This window comes from Tilletiaria anomala (assembly GCF_000711695.1).
Source record: "Tilletiaria anomala UBC 951 chromosome Unknown K437scaffold_38, whole genome shotgun sequence".
NCBI classification, from domain to species: Eukaryota; Fungi; Basidiomycota; class Exobasidiomycetes; order Georgefischeriales; family Tilletiariaceae; genus Tilletiaria; species Tilletiaria anomala.
The window spans coordinates 99,887-115,832 of NW_013546984.1; the positions used below are offsets into that span (position 1 = coordinate 99,887).

The window sequence follows — 15,946 nt, forward strand, 5'->3', positions numbered from 1 at the left end:
TGCAACATTCCGGTGAAAGCGGTCGTCACGTCAGAACGCGTTACGTACAGACTCTATCACTAGCCAAATGAGTTTCGTCATATATTCACGGCTTCGCCCATGGCCGGCAGGCGCCGCCATAGCCCACTACGCTGACCTGTCAATCAATATTGAATGCGAATCAGCCCATTAGCGTAGCTTCGGTTTTGATGAAAGTCTTTGAATCAAACTGAGAGTGGGCCAACCCGCGATATGTAGTGCACTGTGCACCACTGCAGCAGTGTGCGTCAACTGTGACAGCCACCCGGTCGACATCGAAACCGCCGGACCGGCCTCTGGAATCTGGAGAGTCTGTGTGAATGTTAGAGCCAGCAGCCACACCACGAGACAACAAAAGACGAACCAACACCGATCAACTTTTGTCACAGATGTACCATCAAATTTGGAATGAACGGGCGTCCGCTTTGCTTTTCGTTGTTGCACGGGCCCGTCGCGTTCATGGCTTCGAGAGGTTCCACCACTTCTCACTTCCCTCCGGACCGACTACATATTACATATTTCCTATGACGGATGGCCGATGACTGCTGTAACACACAGCTCGTCATCATCAAGACAACAGCTTGACATTCCTCGCATATCTTGACGCATGGCATCCCTTTGCGCCCTCACTGCTCTCTGTCCTACAGTTTCGCTTCGAGCTGGTATAACATCTAAAAGCATGGTCGAGCATCTACCCGAGCGCCAAGCTCTGAGGTCCATCATTGAAGGCATTTTTGATTCAGGTGGCGGAGAGACGTCGACAAGCAGTGCTTCGACTGGTGAGCACATGTTACCTATAGTGGTGAAAGCCGAAGGTGTAACATCTGACCAACTTTCCTCCACGTGGAAACATTTCTTACCATTTTCTAATGCGCCAGGTTCAAATTCCAGCAGCTCATCTTCCGGCAACAGTGGTGGCGGTGACAGTACCAGTACCAGCAGCATTACCTCTACATCCACCATCACCTTGGCTTCGCGAAGCTCCTCGATAACGACTCAGACCTCAGCAACCTCGGCGCCTAGTACGCCCTCAATCTCCCTCTTCACTTCTTCCGTTACGAGCAATGGTCAAGTTGTTCCGGTCACCCTCACACAAACTGTCGTCGTCGTCAATTCTTCTGAAAGCCCAAGTCTATCATCAAGCAAAAGCGCTTCCACTAATGCAGCCCTAATCGGCGGCGTGGTGGGCGGAGTTGTTGGAGGTCTGGCGCTGCTTGCTCTTTTGATCGCTGCAGGCATCATTATGAAGCATCGGAAAGACAGGATGGGTTCGGCGAACTTTCTCTGCTGTGGAACTCTGCCAAAGTACGATAAAAGGAGAGACTTGCAGCATTCTGCAAGAGGAGCCTGGCCTACCTTTTATCCATCGTCCAACAGCCGTTCCCAGCGGGATGCGCATATGCGAGGTGGGCCTGCGCTTCCTCAGGCCACACTGCCCGATGTGTTCCCGGAGGAGGGAGTGGCGGAACAACTAGGCACAGTGGGCTACGACCATTCCGAAGGCATCCACAACAGTGCGTCAGGAGTTTCTTTCAGCCATCAGACGTCCGAGAGCCCACGGGCCGAAGTTGTGCACAGTCTTGGGCACGCCAGCAGCTCAGTCGCAGCGTGTTCTCCTGTCTGGACGCCCGCTCAAATGTACTTTGCGCCAGACTACTCGCATCTCGACCCTCCCGAGATGCGAGAGGCTCGTGCGAGAGAAGTAACCGCAGCCGCAGCTGTGAGCGCGCCGAGCTCGCCTCCTTCAAGCGCGACACAGTCCAGCGCACCACAGTTGATACAACCGCGTGGCTATCTCCAGGCCCAAGGCCGGCCGCAGAGCGCAGACTCGACAATCGCCTTTGCTGAAGGCAGCGTCAACAAGGGAGGTGTATCAGCTGCGGACGGAACGGACACGCCATCGGATGGGAGCGCAACCAGTCAACCGCTTCATCTTACCAATTCGTGAACCGGCCTAAGATGCGTTCATTCGAACACGAATAGAATCTGGGATCTCACATTCCCTTTTGGACCACAAGGACTGCACCGCATCCTGCTCTGTTCAAACTGATTATTATTATTGTATTTATGCACCTGTGCACCCAATTTCATCTTATGTTCGATCTCCACGCACATGAAGGAGGCGTGCGTCAAGCTCATAAGAGTGACAGACATGAAGAAGAAGCCCATTGGACCGTTTCAGGTACCGAGACTCTGAATGTAAAAAAGCAAGAGGGGATGATATGCCGTGATAGAGATGCCGGATGGGCATGTAACCATGACGTGTTAGAGGTAGAGAGAGGCACATGGGGACTGGAAAAAAGGGGGGTTGATGTGAAGAGCGCGATTCCGGTGAGTCGCCTTTCCGTTTTCTTTTTCCCTCTGCCTAGCGAACTGTTCGCATCACTGGCCCAGTGCCTGCGTGTCATGTTGAACTGGGCCACTATCAGCTCGGCTCCGCTCACGGCGTTTCTTTTTCCGCCTGCTTCCGCCGCTCTTCCCTCTCCCGCAATCAGCCGCACGAGTGACGAGTCATGATATATTGTATTTCGAAAAAAAAACTCCTCGACTCTCGCTGGGCTTCCCATTTCCCACTGTTCCCTCCGACGGTCGACCCACTCCTCGCACACCCTCAGTATCTCTGCCTTTCCACTTTCCCGACACCTTCCCTTGTCCCCAGAGACCAGTCCTCAGCCATCCCCTCCCGGAGCAGACCAACCCAACTCACTTCGTCAGCACCTCCTCAACAGTTGCTGCATACCTTGGTACGCTATAGCCACGACCCGATCCCGCTGCTCGTCCACTCTTTTTTGAATTCTGGTGCTGTTGTTGTGTTGCCAGGAAAACGGTCTGCAACCCTTCAGTTCCATCCATCAGCCATGTGTCCCACTCACTCAGCCGAGAGCTCTGGCGGCGTCCAGCAAATCAGCGGCGCTAATGGCCAAGTCAACGGTCATGTCGCTGTCGAGACACCAGCGACCCGCTCTGCTACCTCGAATAGCGGTGCAAACGGCAGCGCAAATAGCAACGAAAATGGCCGAGCACAGGTGAGCGACAGCTACAACAACCAACCCTTCAGGTCTCGTGCAGAAGACCTGCTCTCAAACGTCAGCAACTTCAAGATCATTGAGAGCACTCTTCGAGGTGAGTAACCGTGGTCCGCTGCAGTAATCTCCTGAGAGGCAATGCTGATAGCTCACTCTGCACGTGCACTGCCGCAGAGGGCGAACAATTCGCAAACGCCTTCTTTGACACGGAGACCAAAATCAAGATCGCCAAGGCGCTTGATGAATTCGGCGTCGACTGCATTGAGCTTACGTCTCCCGCTGCGTCCGAGCAATCGCGCAAGGACTGCGAGGCCATCTGTAAACTGGGGCTCAAGGCCAAAGTCTTGACCCACATCCGTTGCCACATGGACGATGCCCGCATTGCCGTTGAGACCGGTGTGGACGGTGTCGATGTGGTTATGGGAACCTCCAAATTTCTTCGCGAGTTCTCGCATGGAAAGGATATGACGTACATCACCAAGACTGCCATCGAAGTCATCGAATTTGTCAAGTCGCACGGCATTGACATTCGTTTCTCCACCGAGGACTCCTTCCGTTCGGACTTGGTCGATCTACTCAGCATTTACCAGGCTGTCGACAAGGTCGGGGTCAACCGCGTCGGTATTGCTGACACCGTCGGTGTTGCCAACCCGAGACAAGTCTACGATCTCGTCCGCACTCTCCGCAGTGTCGTCAGCTGCGATATTGAGTGCCACTTCCACAACGACACTGGCTGTGCAATCGCCAACGCGTACACTGCCCTCGAAGCCGGTGCAACGCACGTCGACACATCTGTGCTGGGCATCGGCGAGAGGAACGGAATTCCTTCCCTGGGTGGTTTCATCGCGAGGATGTACACTGCCGACAGGGAGTTTGTCATGTCCAAGTACAACCTCAAGGCGCTACGTGAGGTGGAGAATCTTGTTGCAGATGCGGTTCAGATTCAGGTCCCATTCAACAACTATGTGACAGGTTTTTGTGCATTCACACACAAGGTAAGTTCTCCAAGCCGCACTCTGTCCTCTGTCCTTGCTCACTTCACGCTCTATTTGCACACTATCCTTCGCAGGCTGGCATTCACGCCAAGGCCATCCTCGCGAACCCGTCAACGTATGAAATTCTTCGTCCGGAGGACTTTGGTATGAGTCGATACCTTTCGATCGGTAGCCGGTTGACTGGCTGGAATGCTGTCAAGAGCCGAGTGGAACAGCTTGAGCTGAACATGACTGATGAGCAAATCAAGGACGCGACTGCCAAGGTCAAGGCCATGGCAGACGTGCGTGACCAGACTATGGAAGATGTCGACACGATCCTGCGAGTCTACCATCGCGGTCTGCAGGGCGGTCACGACGTGTCACACCCGGCCGTCTTTAACAAGCTGCTTGATCAGCACAAGACCGCTCAGTCCACTACCGCGTAATTACTTTGAATCTCCTCAAACCCCGCGAACCAATTATTGTGGCTCGCCGCCACCACCGGTCCAGCTATTGTTCTACATGATGATCGATTCGCTCACAACACTGTAATATTCCGTTCTCAAACCCGGCCAGCTGTGGCTGGATCGAACGTGGCTGTCCTTTCCAATTTGGTCTTCCGATCCGCTCGAGTTGTTAACAATGTTGAAAAAGCGAGTCACAAGACGCATCGCGCAACATCCTGTGACATACTCTAGGGCTCTCTTCCCTTCTCGCAGTCTCTCTGGCTCTCGTCCGCTTACCTTTCTCAATTCCCAATTCTAGACTTCCCAGCTTTTCTTCCAGCCAGTTCATTAGAGGTTTGACCGCGTAAGCATGTGCACATGCTGCATGCCGCAACAGCGGACCTATTCCAGTGACTGGGAAAATCTGGTCAGTTGCGCGATTGACGGCTCGGTGTGAGAAATGGCAAAATTCCCCTGATTCCACATCGACAGCGGCGGAACTTTTCATTTCAGAGACTTGCAGAGCCCCAACGTTTTTGGTTCCAAAGACTTTTTGCCGAAATCCACATCCTCTCCAAAGTATGTTTTGCTTCTCATTAGGTCACGAGAGCTCAAGCAAGCAAGAGTTGACAGCACTTAAGCGATTGAATGTACTTTGCAACCGCTGCCACTACTGGGTTATGCAAAGCATTCCTTGCCTGAGCATCTGGATATTATAGCACTTTCGAACAGAATTGCGACCACCATGGAAGTTATGTTGGGCAGAGTCCTCACTCGTTCGGGGTTGAGACTCGGTGCGAGAGTAGCAAACCCCCGCGCATTGGCGACCGCCGCCACCTCATCACCGCTTTCCGCAGATGCTGTCCCGTCGCATGAAGCCGGCTCGTCAAAAGGAGCGCCATCAGAGCGTGTCAAGGCCTTCCGCGAAGCTTTGGCCAAGGATGCTGCAGACATCGATGGCTTCGCGCATGCATCTAGATCAGTGCAGCTCGGCCGGGTCTCCGACACCCGGCTGCCCTCGTACCTTAAGACGTCAATTCCGACAGGCGAGAGCTTCAAGCGAATCAAGAAAGATTTGCGGGGGCTAGGATTGAGCACGGTTTGTGAGGAGGCGCGTTGTCCGAACATTGGTGAATGCTGGGGTGGCGAGGGTGGCAAAGAGGCAGCGACAGCAACAATCATGGCGAGTTATCTACGACCGCCACTCATCCTAACCCATGTGCATCGCTGACAAGCCGTGTAACCACATCTGTGCTACAGCTCATGGGCGACACCTGCACTAGAGGCTGTCGATTCTGTGCAGTGAAGACATCGCGCACACCAGCACCACTTGATGTGCACGAACCCGAGAACACCGCCGAGGCTATTTCACGATGGGGGCTGGGATACATTGTGCTCACGTCAGTAGACCGGGACGATCTTGTTGATGGAGGGTCCGCACATATTGCCGCCACCATCTCCAAGATCAAGCTGAAAGCACCAAAGATTTTGGTCGAGGCGCTGGTGCCAGACTTTAGCGGAAAACACGTCGATGTCGACCGTGTGGCAACGAGCGGTCTGGACGTTTTTGCTCACAATGTAGAGACTGTCGAACGGACGACACCGATGGTCAGGGACCGACGTGCAAACTACAGGCAAAGCTTAGAAGTCCTGCGGCGTGCAAAAGAAGCCAAACCAGGCCTTATCACCAAGACCAGTATCATGCTTGGCTGTGGAGAGACCGACGCAGAGGTCGAGCAAACTCTCAAAGATCTCCGCGCAGTAAACGTCGACGTGGTCACATTTGGGCAGTACATGCGGCCCACAAAGCGGCATATGAAGGTATCTGAATATGTACCACCCGAAAAGTTCGCTCAGTGGCAACACCAAGCTGAGAGCCTGGGCTTTTTGTATGTTGCGAGTGGACCGCTCGTTCGCAGCAGCTACAAAGCCGGTGAATTCTTTGTGAGTTGTCTTATCAGTGCGACCTTTTGGATGGGCATGGTTTTGACTGCTTTCATGGGCACATAGATCAAAAACGTCATCGAACAACGAAGAGGAACAACCCTGCCGCTTCCAGAAGTGAGGGCAGACCTGACTCTTGATGCATGATGCACCCACTCGTATTGCATACCTGGACAAGCCAACCTTGCACAGATCGTTGCTCATAGTACAACATGATGTTGGCAGTTTTTGCGCACCTTGACACGCTTCCACCTACTCGGATCTTTTGGGCGTAGTGTCTCCGCCCTCTCTGAGCTGGCGGGGCTTTCCTCTCCCCCTCGTGGGCTGTGTTCCCCTTGAAGCGCTTCCTCTCTCTCGAGTCTGGCCCTGCCCCAGATTCGCCACCTTCTCCTTGTCTCCGCTCCGATGCGGTCGGCCTGTGCTATTCACATCGCCTACGCACCCGGAGCCTCGACCTGCGTAGCTGATCCTGCCCCTTCCACGGCCGCGTCCACGATCTTGCTGCGCCAATCTCTTGGATGTGAGAAGTGTGAAACCATCTTCATCCACTTGAGGCTGTGGCTTCTTGGGCGGTTGCGGCTGCCTTGGCTTGCGCAGCTGATCGCCCTGATAACCATTGGCAGCTCGAATAGGCATCTGCTGTTCTTGCGCATCGGCATCCGCAGGTGGTACACTGGGTGCCTCAGGCTGCTCGTTGAAGTCTTCGGCCCAGTCAACCGGAGCGCTCAAGGAAAGATCACCAAGGTTGCTCTGCTCGACGGCCATTAAAAGAACATCAGCCCATGAACTAAAAGACCGTGCAAAACATAAAATTGACAACTCACGCTCAGAGCTCCCACTTCGGTTGTTGTGATCGGTTTAGCGACCTCGCCCTTGACACTCCCGCCTTGATCCGCAACGACCGACACTATCGACCCAGAGAGCTTTCCACCTCCGCCGGTTTGCTCAGACACAGCACCTTGCACAGCTTCTTTTCCCGCTTCAAGTCCTTCGACAGTTTCACCCTCTGGCTCAGTCGCTTCAACTTCTTCCGGTTGACCCAGCCGCAATGCACTGGTGGGCGAGGAATCCTGCGTGTTGTCGGCTATGGGCTCAATTTCGCTATCCTGCATGAACTTGATGCCACCTCCGGGGGCAGTGCTGATGTCGATGGAGCCAAAGGTCATCGCTCCTGTGTTGATTGGCGCGCTCGACGCCGCTTCTCCTTCTGCTGCTACTGGCGCTTCGGCATCGCCTTCTTTAGCAGGTACGGCTTCCGGTAGAGCTTCGCCACCAAATGCAGGTGCCGCGTGGCTTTGCAAGTCCGCGGGGGTTGCTGCGAGTTGGTGGATCATTTCACGGACGCGATCGTCTTCGAACGAGAAACTAGAATTCAGCACAAAAGTTTTTTTCTTGGGGGAGACAATCGAAGCTGCCACTCACATCCAACGCCCTGAATCACCTCGCTGCTCTCACGAGCATCTCTCAGTTTGCGGACAATGTCGAGTGCTCCGTCATTTAGACCCAAAATTTTGGCAGCTGTACTCTGTTCGAGCGGCCCGAGGGCGAGCTGCTCAAAGATGAATCCAAGCGCGGCTGCTTCCGCGCCTGTGCTCTGCTCCTGCAACACGCGAGGAAGGGAGTTCTGCGGGGCCAATGTGTCTATGCCAGGAACCAGATGAGGATTGAAGAGAGCAAAGAGATGGAGGAACTGCAAAAGGGTGATAGTCTGCTCTGAGGCCTCCTTCTCTGCCGTTGCTCGTAGTACCACGGTCCTCTCCTTGATTTCTGATTCAATGGCGATGGCATCCTCCTTTTCAACCGCCTCGAGACCGTGCAGAATTTCTTGCAGCTCGCTCTGGACTGCGAGAAGGGAATGCTTGGACTGGATAATCCTTTTTTGGTCTGCATTGAGCGATTCTGGAGCTTGCGATTCGTACGAAGTGACACGTTGCTGTTGCATTGTAAGTTTGAGCCGAGCAATTGAAAAATACTGAGAAGAGACAGTGAATCAGTGCTGCGACTCACCAGCTTTTTATTGACTGCTTTTAGACGTTTGTTGATCAGTGCAGCAATTGAATTTCGGGGAATTAATGTGGACCCGTCCATATGCTCGCCGGCATTGTTCTTGTCGTTCACAGCCTCGAAGGCAGCAACGGCGGCATGCTTTTCTGCCTGCTCGCCGAGGGTTTGAAGTTCCGCTTTGAGCCTCTCGCTTTTGACCTGCTTTACATTATTTGGTAGAGCTTCAATAAGTGCTGCTTGTTTTTTGTTCTCAATTGCTGGCTGCTGCTGCCCCTGCTTCTTGCTACGCTTCTTTTCGGCCGCGGTAGAGGAAGCAGAGGTAGAGGGTGCACCAGGAACAACCCTGAGCTTGCCCTCGGTGGGGCCCGCGGCGGCCTTCTTCTCTGCCATGTTGATCAGAAGATGTTCTACGCTACCTCGAGATGGCTTCGGGTGTGTGCTGTGAGGAGCTGAGCTCTCAAAACGAAACTTGAGTGCCGCTGCTGATGCTAGAGAGTGTGAGAAGAACGCTTCGCAATCGCCGAATGTGTGGATGGTTGTCGGGCGGTTCCAGAACTTGAAACGCAAGTCGTGCCACTTGTTCGTGCACTGACACAACCCTATACCTGGGTAGTGGTGGCTGTGACTCATAGAGCTTCTACGCGACCTCGATATGTATCAGGCTGGTTCTTGACGCCCATGGTTCACACCTCTCTTGGCTCATCTCTCCCCGCCGCTTCTTGACTCTCAACGATATGCAAACCATGCTCATGTTGGTGGGCAACGTGCAGTGTGCCGCAAATTTCAGCATCCCTGGGCCCTAGTCTGAGCTTCGGATTCGTGATTACCGGCGCTTGTACTCATCTTGCGCGCAGGGTGCAGATCCTGAAGCAGCATACCTTCCCTAAACGAAAAGAGCCGAATGCCAAAGTATTGGGCGTCGATGGCGTTTAGCTGAGCGGCGGTACTTTGTGCTGGACATTATATAACGTATGTGGCGGCGCGTTACATCGTCATATGGCACAATTCATGGCTGTCAGAATGAGAAATGCGCACATACAAGAGGGCTTTTCCCTCGGAGCGACACTACAGTTATTGGCTTGCCAGCGACCAGAACAATCGTGCTGCTGGCAAAATGAAGGCATCAGCTAGAATAGTAGCAAACATGACAATACCTCAGTCTGCCAAGCTTTCCCTGGTTCGCGCCTTTTCCTTGTTAGCACATCCGCTCCGATCACCCCCAACGACATACCCTCGTCGAGTGCAGCTTTGGACGAACGTTGACGTTTTGACTCCTTCAATGGCCACACCAATTCATCCATCCATCTGTGTCAGTACGCATGTGGCCTGCTTCAGTCGGTGGTGGCGCAAGTCGCCCAGCCGCATCCACCTCGCTGTACGTCGGCTCACCAGAACGATGTCGTCGATTGGCACGAGTGGGACGACGAAGCAATTGCAAAAGCTCGAGCGAAACACAATCTCATCTTTATTTCGTCTGGCTACGCTGCTTGCCATGTCATACAGAACGGCAGCTTCCAAGATGAGGGTATTGCGCAGCAGCTTAGCAACGCCGGCGTTGTCTCGATCAAACTCTAACGGGAGGAGCGGCCTGATGTTGATGCCAAACTCATGGCTGCCTGCGTCGCCATGGTGGACCGCAGCGGCTGGCCACTCACCGCTTTCCTGACGCATCAAACGGGCGGCATGGTCTTTGCTTGCACCTTTCCCCGTGAAGCCTTCTCTCAGCGGCTCCGCAATTTTGAGCAGCTATGGGTAGCCTCGCCGGAAGAAGTCGTAGATGGGGTGTGCAACATCCCTATACAGCGCGACGCCAGTAACCGCACAGAACGCAATCAGGCATTGAAAATCATTCACTCACTCGGCGTCGTTCGTTGAGCAGTTGTGCGACGCCTTGGCGACTTTGACGAGCAGCATGGTGGCTTCCGGCCCGCTACAAAGGGTTCAAGCGTTTCGCCCACGCACTATGTTCATCACTTTGCGGTCACAGCGTTGTTTGCAGCTAGTAAGCAGAAGCCATCCGAGATAGAAACATGGTGAAATATGGCTCTCAGAGCAGTCTATGCCTCCTGTTTCACCCTTGTCAAACAATATCGAGGCGACATCACGTATTTCCTCGGCGGGGGTGTGGCGAGATTCTCGGTCATTGAAGTCTGGAACATGAATTCAGTGCATGAGTAGCGACATTGGCTGCGCTAACCGGTGTCCGCGCCTGCCTATTGCATGTACCACATTCGGACAAAATGTTGTATGATCAGGCTCAGAATTTGGCCTCATATGTGGAAGCCATCCAACGCGCAGAACTGCCCAAGGCCAGCGAGGACATCAAGCCTTTCATTCCAGAATTGCGTCAAGCAGCCGCAGGCATCAGCTACTATTTGCTCTCACAGATTGCAAGTCTCGAGAGCGCATTCTATGCGTCCGAAGACACTGATTCCAAACATACGCCCGTGACCGACCATGGTGTCGAAGGCGCGTTTCAGCTTTGGGACTGGCAAGATATTGAAGCCGCTCTTGACGGAAAGGACTCAACGCTTTCAAAGTTGCAGTCAAGCATTTGTGCTTCAAGGTTGACGGCAACATCGACACGTCCGCAGACCAGGAAGGAGAGATGTTACCAAAGCGCCCTTAGTGCTCCCGACTCAGTCGAAGAAGATGCCGTGAAATTGTCACTCCCTTCAAAAAGGCTGCAGAGCTGATGCAGCAGATCAAGACCAAGCTCCTCGTGTTGTGTGACAAGAGGCCACGGCCAGGACGTGATGTGAAGACCATCACCACGTGAAGCTTTATGACTATCTCTGCTTTTGCAGAGCGACTGCAGTTCTGCGAGAGGAGAAGGAAGACAGGAACTAGGCGCTTGATAGCGCAAGCAGTGGTCAGATTCATCCTGAAGGGAGTTGTACGAGCAGCAGTCTGGTAAGCTGCGCCGCAGCTGGAGGTTTAAGCCGGGTCCATGGGGATTCTCGCTCGACTATGCCCCTGCCGTCTCTGCCTTTCTCGATCTGTACGAAGCGGCGGGAAGGAGACTTTGTCGCAGGAAACCACGCTGCAGAAAATGCAAGATCGATTTTTCATGACCATGCCGGAGGCTACAGGACCGCCGCTGCCGATGGGTATGCAGACAACCCCGAATCTCTGCAGCTTTCTCGAGGCAAGGATAATCCAGATGGTGCCGAGCCATCTTCAAATTCAGTTTCCGTTCATAACCTCAGGCTCCTCACCACCATTGAACCGGCGCTCACCGAGGGCTGGCGCAGCAATGTTGACAAGACAATCAGAGTAGGAGGGCAGATTCTCGAACGACTCCTCTCGCCGTTGGCATGCTTGCGCCCAGCGTCCTGTCTCTGCTACTAGGTCCCAGGTCTGTCGTCGTGGTCGGCAACTTTGCGAAATCAAAGACTCAGCAACTCTTGACCGCAGCCAAGCACAGCCGCTTTGCGCCCGATAGGCGTCTTCGCTTTTGTTGGCTTCACGAAATCAAGCGAGGCCCACGAATACCCTGACAGCTTGTAGGCACCCAATTCGTTAGTTAACTTCGTTGTGCAGAGTGCGAGTTTGGCACAGGGAGGCGCGCACGGACACGTCTGTGAAGGCGCAGAATTCAGGCGTCATTTGTCTAATCCATCCGAATTCGCTCAAACTCTACTGGCCCAGTGCTGAGGCGAACTCATGATATCCTTGGATAGCAATTTCTATAGGTTGTATTCTAATACTGCGCAAGCTGCCGTTCACGGAGTAGTGCCGCTGCATTTTGGGACACGCTCATTGACAGCCCAAGACCCCGGACGTTGCTACCGAGGCTACCAGTCGCCTCTCCTTGACCTCCAACCATCCTGATGGAGTGATGGGGACTCGGAGATGGATCACCTGATGCCAAATGATCATAAGACGCATCCAGGCTGTGGCTGTAAGCTGGCGGCGTTGCCACATAGTCGATATCTGGTACTGTCGGAGTGGACCGCCCAAGCGGAACTTCTTCAAAAGACGGCCGATTACCGTCGGCAATGTCAGCAACTGAAAGCTGACGAGTAAAGCTTTGTGTCGAGGACTCGGGTTTAAGAGTGATTCCTCGTTGCTCAGCAGAGTCGGTCAACACCTTCATGATGTTGAAAGCATTGCGACGGACATGCGTCATGTCGAGACGGTACTGCCTCGGCGTCAGACCCTTTCCAAAAGTCAGGTTGACATGATTGGAGCAAAGTAACGCGCAGACAATGTTGATGAGATGAACGAAGACGATAGAGAACGTGACTTTGTAGGTGATGCTGAGCGCCGCCATCTCATATCGATAGAGTTTACCCTTGCAGCCTGGGAGAGACGTTCGCGGGTAGCAGCGACGGGAGAATGTCGCTTGATCTGTAAAAAAAAATTGGACAGCGGTCAGATGCGCCTCAACGAAGGCGATCTTCTGATAGCAGCTCACGTAAAGGAGAGTAATAACCACAGCAATGTAGCTGGTGTGTAGCAAAATTTCAGGAAACCCTTACTGTATCAAGTTATAAGTCGCAATACTCACGTTGTTCTGAAGCCGCAGGCGGGAGAGGTCATCGAAGTATCGACTCCATGCCATGTTGAGCTTGCGATCGAGCCTTAGATTTGCGCGCTTGTAGGCGGTGTAACCGACAATAAGGATGCTGATGAGCGCCGGCCAAAGTAGGAAGGTGTAAATGGCAAGAATGGGTCTGGAATTGAGGAGTACTCCGCTGAGACCAATGACAGCGGTGAAGACGCAGAGGAAGGATGCAAGCGTGATGACTGCAACGCACGGCGTGTTGATTCAGCTCCTGAGGGTTGTGACAGAACGAATGAAAAGAGGTTCACTCACAGATCAGGATGTCCGTGTCTGCGACTACATTGACGTCTGCACGACTCCATGTGCGCGCCCATGTCAAAAGTATGCCGATGAGAAAGGTCAGACCGTAAATAAGCACCTGCGAAGACGGAAAGGTTGTGTTTGTCAGGCTCGCGCGAGCAAAGCGTCATGGTAGCCGTGTTTTCTCACCGTCAAGATGCTAATGACAAGGATGATTTTGAACGTGTTCCACTGTGCGCGTCGGCCCTCTGGCACGTGGGAGCTGCTGAACCCGGCGCCAGGATCAACAAATGCGACATTCCTGTCGCCAATGTCGTACAGCGTGCCCGCATTCTCAGCCTCTATCTCATGGCGGCTCTTCGCAAGAAAGCGCAGTCCTTCCCGGGTCTCGGCAATCGGCACACCGTAACGCGTCCGCCGGCCAGAGCTGAAGCGTTGGCTGATGCGTTGTGTCAAGCGTCGACTCAGTCGGGAAGCTGTGCTGACGGGTCTGCCAGACATGGGGCCGTTGCTTCCTGCTGAATGCCCATAGTCGAGTGTATGAATCCCGCTGATGCGACGCCCCAAGTCTCCCTTGGCATGGTAATCGGTGTCCAAAGAGCCGTCATATCTGCCGCCGCCCAGCTCTTTTTCAGCTAGGGGGCTGTTGTACCTCTCAGCAGCTGCGTCGTCCATAGGGCAAATGCCACTAAGCCGTCGCGACAAAGCGCCGCTGCGAGCCCTTGTCATGTGGGCGCCTTCGGGGAACTTGCTCGTCCATCGAAGACTTGCTGCGAGATCAGACAGCGCTTGAGAGGCACTTGAAGTCGATAAGAGCGCGCCGGTACTGGCAGTAGACGTCAGCGCACCGCTGATGGGAGCATTTTGGAAGGTTGACGGTGGCAGTGACAATGGGCGGCCCGGAGCACATTCCGAGCGACCAGTGTCTAGGCTCGTGTTGTGCGCAACCGGAACATGACCGATACTATAAGGTCGAGGCATAGACCCCGGCCTTTCTTGTTTTATATTCGGGGGCGGGGCCGCTGTAGGTTGGGAATGGTCCTGAAGAGGCTCGTTGAGGGCTGGCAAGCTCCAAGCAGCTGTGCTAATTGCTGCATCGTCTGTGTATTTGGGTTGAAAGGGATATTTGTTCGCCGAAGTACTCCCGTCTAGTTCGCTTGGCAGGGTCCGGGTCTGAGTGACTTGGATGGACGCGTGGGAGTCTCCCGCTGGAATGGACTCGAGCATGATGTTGCCTGCTCGGATGATCCTGATCGGTACCTCGTCCGGATCCTTCTCCACGGGAGCTTTCTCCATCCAGGATACAATGTCCTCCGTCGGATCTGGCGAGCTATTTTGGCTGCCATCCTTGCGCCGCTCGATCTGAAATGGCGCGAGCAAGCGTGGGAGGGTCTTCTTGGCCTCGAGAGATGGTGATATCCCGCCCAAGTTCGAGGACTTGTCCTTGGATCCATTGAGCCCGAACATAGCAGCATTGCGGAGGTTTCCGAAAGAGATCGCTCTCATTGAGCTGTTCAGCTTGCTTCCAGAGCGCGTGCCAGAGACCTGAGAAGCATGCGACACTGATCGTGGAGACTCCCTCTTGGCATTGACACTTTCTTGCCCGGTGGATGCTGAGCCGTTGTTGAACAAGAAGCCGAGGTTGGGGACTGAGCTTTCGCGCAATCGTCGGGCTCTGGAAGCAAAGGCGCCTACCAGACCGCCGTTGTCGCCCGCGAGACCCGCAACGCTCTTTCGCTTTTGATGGATTGTGCTCACTTGAGGATCTGAACGGGGCGGTACAACGCCTTTCGGTGGTGCCACGCCATCGAGGTCAGAGAGCAGGGTCCTGCGATTCTGAGCGGACGAAGGCTGCCGCCGTCGAAAGATACCGCCGCCAGCGCCACTATCCTGAGCAGGCGTACGGGGTGACAGCGAGCCTTGCCTATTGTAGTGAGGAGACAAGATCGGCGACAAGGAGGTGCTATGACTGGCTCCTAAGCTGAAGTCCTCTTGCCTCTCCAACAGCGCATCTGGTGGTGGTTGCGACATACCAGCGTGGGCCATGCTGCTGATCGGCCGTATGGTATACTGGGCGTCATTCGCAACCATCTTACTCGCTTCAAACAACGAGAAGAGCTGTCTAGGCGGAGGATGCTGGAGGCCATTACCTAGTCATTGGTAGGACTCTTTTTCGATCGAGGCAGAGTGGAATTGGGTCAAGCACTCAAGAAACGTCAAGGTCAAGTCTCTCCGTGATGGTTCACCAAGGCGTCCGCCAAAGCCCACAGGCTGTGCTATGCCATGCTTCGGGCGAGAGACGTCGGCCGTGCAAGTGGCAGTCGTGTGCCTGTGTAGGCGTAGGTGGTGTGTGTCTTTCCTTTCGCGGCTATGTGAGGTGAGCCGGACAAGGCCGAACGTTGGAGAAGGCTCGCGTGCGACGGCGGTGAAGCGCTGAACTGTTGAGTCCTGAACATGTGCAACACTGCAAGCCCCATGGCGGGGTTTCTGACAGGCTTGTCGGGACGGCGCCGTATCAGCTTATACATAGCTGGAGATGTTGAAGAAGCCATTCAGTACACGCCTGTGCCAGTTGTGCCACTGCAGGCCATTGCCCAATGTGGCATGTTCATAAGTCTGTATATGAGCTGAATGTCCGCGCTTCAGGTCGCAGAAGGAGATGAGGATGGGAAAATGAGAATCTACAACGGTCGACATTCGATTGCTATCCTCAACGGCCGCCGG

At 54.1% G+C, this 15,946-nt stretch overlaps 7 protein-coding genes across 7 annotated transcripts; 5 read left to right on the forward strand and 2 right to left on the reverse strand.

Annotated features, from left to right (window-relative positions):
• Positions 1 to 217: 217 nt before the first annotated feature.
• K437DRAFT_274066 (uncharacterized protein) lies at positions 218 to 2,121 on the forward strand. Its single transcript, XM_013387945.1, has 2 exons — positions 218 to 797; positions 897 to 2,121. Exons 1-2 carry the CDS (start codon positions 626 to 628, stop codon positions 1,964 to 1,966), a joined length of 1,242 nt encoding a protein of 413 aa, XP_013243399.1. The 5' UTR covers positions 218 to 625; the 3' UTR covers positions 1,967 to 2,121.
• A 576-nt stretch (positions 2,122 to 2,697) lies between these two features.
• Positions 2,698 to 4,628, forward strand: K437DRAFT_256378 (homocitrate synthase). Its single transcript, XM_013387946.1, has 3 exons — positions 2,698 to 3,141; positions 3,219 to 4,039; positions 4,114 to 4,628. Exons 1-3 carry the CDS (start codon positions 2,877 to 2,879, stop codon positions 4,462 to 4,464), a joined length of 1,437 nt encoding a protein of 478 aa, XP_013243400.1. The 5' UTR covers positions 2,698 to 2,876; the 3' UTR covers positions 4,465 to 4,628.
• A 440-nt stretch (positions 4,629 to 5,068) lies between these two features.
• On the forward strand, positions 5,069 to 6,864 carry K437DRAFT_112611 (Lipoyl synthase). Its single transcript, XM_013387947.1, has 3 exons — positions 5,069 to 5,647; positions 5,725 to 6,408; positions 6,475 to 6,864. Exons 1-3 carry the CDS (start codon positions 5,210 to 5,212, stop codon positions 6,553 to 6,555), a joined length of 1,203 nt encoding a protein of 400 aa, XP_013243401.1. The 5' UTR covers positions 5,069 to 5,209; the 3' UTR covers positions 6,556 to 6,864.
• Positions 6,661 to 8,802, reverse strand: K437DRAFT_268267 (uncharacterized protein; the record flags this gene model as incomplete). The annotated part of the gene is made up of 4 exons (XM_013387948.1): positions 6,661 to 7,158; positions 7,233 to 7,759; positions 7,831 to 8,341; positions 8,416 to 8,802. The coding sequence occupies 4 exons, from the start codon at positions 8,800 to 8,802 to the stop codon at positions 6,661 to 6,663; spliced, it is 1,923 nt and encodes a 640-aa protein (XP_013243402.1).
• A 587-nt stretch (positions 8,803 to 9,389) lies between these two features.
• Positions 9,390 to 10,519, forward strand: K437DRAFT_256382 (uncharacterized protein). The gene has a single exon (XM_013387949.1). It carries the CDS (start codon positions 9,440 to 9,442, stop codon positions 10,076 to 10,078), a length of 639 nt encoding a protein of 212 aa, XP_013243403.1. The 5' UTR covers positions 9,390 to 9,439; the 3' UTR covers positions 10,079 to 10,519.
• K437DRAFT_112681 (uncharacterized protein) lies at positions 10,368 to 11,245 on the forward strand. Its single transcript, XM_013387950.1, has one exon. It carries the CDS (start codon positions 10,653 to 10,655, stop codon positions 11,106 to 11,108), a length of 456 nt encoding a protein of 151 aa, XP_013243404.1. The 5' UTR covers positions 10,368 to 10,652; the 3' UTR covers positions 11,109 to 11,245.
• An 870-nt stretch (positions 11,246 to 12,115) lies between these two features.
• On the reverse strand, positions 12,116 to 13,723 carry K437DRAFT_223871 (uncharacterized protein; the record flags this gene model as incomplete). Its single annotated transcript, XM_013387951.1, has 5 exons — positions 12,116 to 12,765; positions 12,833 to 12,863; positions 12,926 to 13,164; positions 13,235 to 13,340; positions 13,412 to 13,723. The coding sequence occupies 5 exons, from the start codon at positions 13,721 to 13,723 to the stop codon at positions 12,116 to 12,118; spliced, it is 1,338 nt and encodes a 445-aa protein (XP_013243405.1).
• Positions 13,724 to 15,946: the final 2,223 nt, after the last annotated feature.

Bases quoted from the DNA above. Each gene is read 5' to 3' on its own strand.
- K437DRAFT_274066 (XM_013387945.1), top strand. From the start codon at position 626: ATGGCATCCCTTTGCGCCCTCACTGCTCTCTGTCCTACAGTTTCGCTT. The intron at 798-896 runs GTGAGCACATGT...CTAATGCGCCAG, and splicing joins GACAAGCAGTGCTTCGACTG to GTTCAAATTCCAGCAGCTCA.
- K437DRAFT_256378 (XM_013387946.1), top strand. From the start codon at position 2,877: ATGTGTCCCACTCACTCAGCCGAGAGCTCTGGCGGCGTCCAGCAAATC. The intron at 3,142-3,218 runs GTGAGTAACCGT...GCACTGCCGCAG, and splicing joins CATTGAGAGCACTCTTCGAG to AGGGCGAACAATTCGCAAAC. The intron at 4,040-4,113 runs GTAAGTTCTCCA...TATCCTTCGCAG, and splicing joins TTTGTGCATTCACACACAAG to GCTGGCATTCACGCCAAGGC.
- K437DRAFT_112681 (XM_013387950.1), top strand. From the start codon at position 10,653: ATGTTGTATGATCAGGCTCAGAATTTGGCCTCATATGTGGAAGCCATC.
- K437DRAFT_112611 (XM_013387947.1), top strand. From the start codon at position 5,210: ATGGAAGTTATGTTGGGCAGAGTCCTCACTCGTTCGGGGTTGAGACTC. The intron at 5,648-5,724 runs GCGAGTTATCTA...TCTGTGCTACAG, and splicing joins CAGCGACAGCAACAATCATG to CTCATGGGCGACACCTGCAC. The intron at 6,409-6,474 runs GTGAGTTGTCTT...ATGGGCACATAG, and splicing joins ACAAAGCCGGTGAATTCTTT to ATCAAAAACGTCATCGAACA.
- K437DRAFT_256382 (XM_013387949.1), top strand. From the start codon at position 9,440: ATGCGCACATACAAGAGGGCTTTTCCCTCGGAGCGACACTACAGTTAT.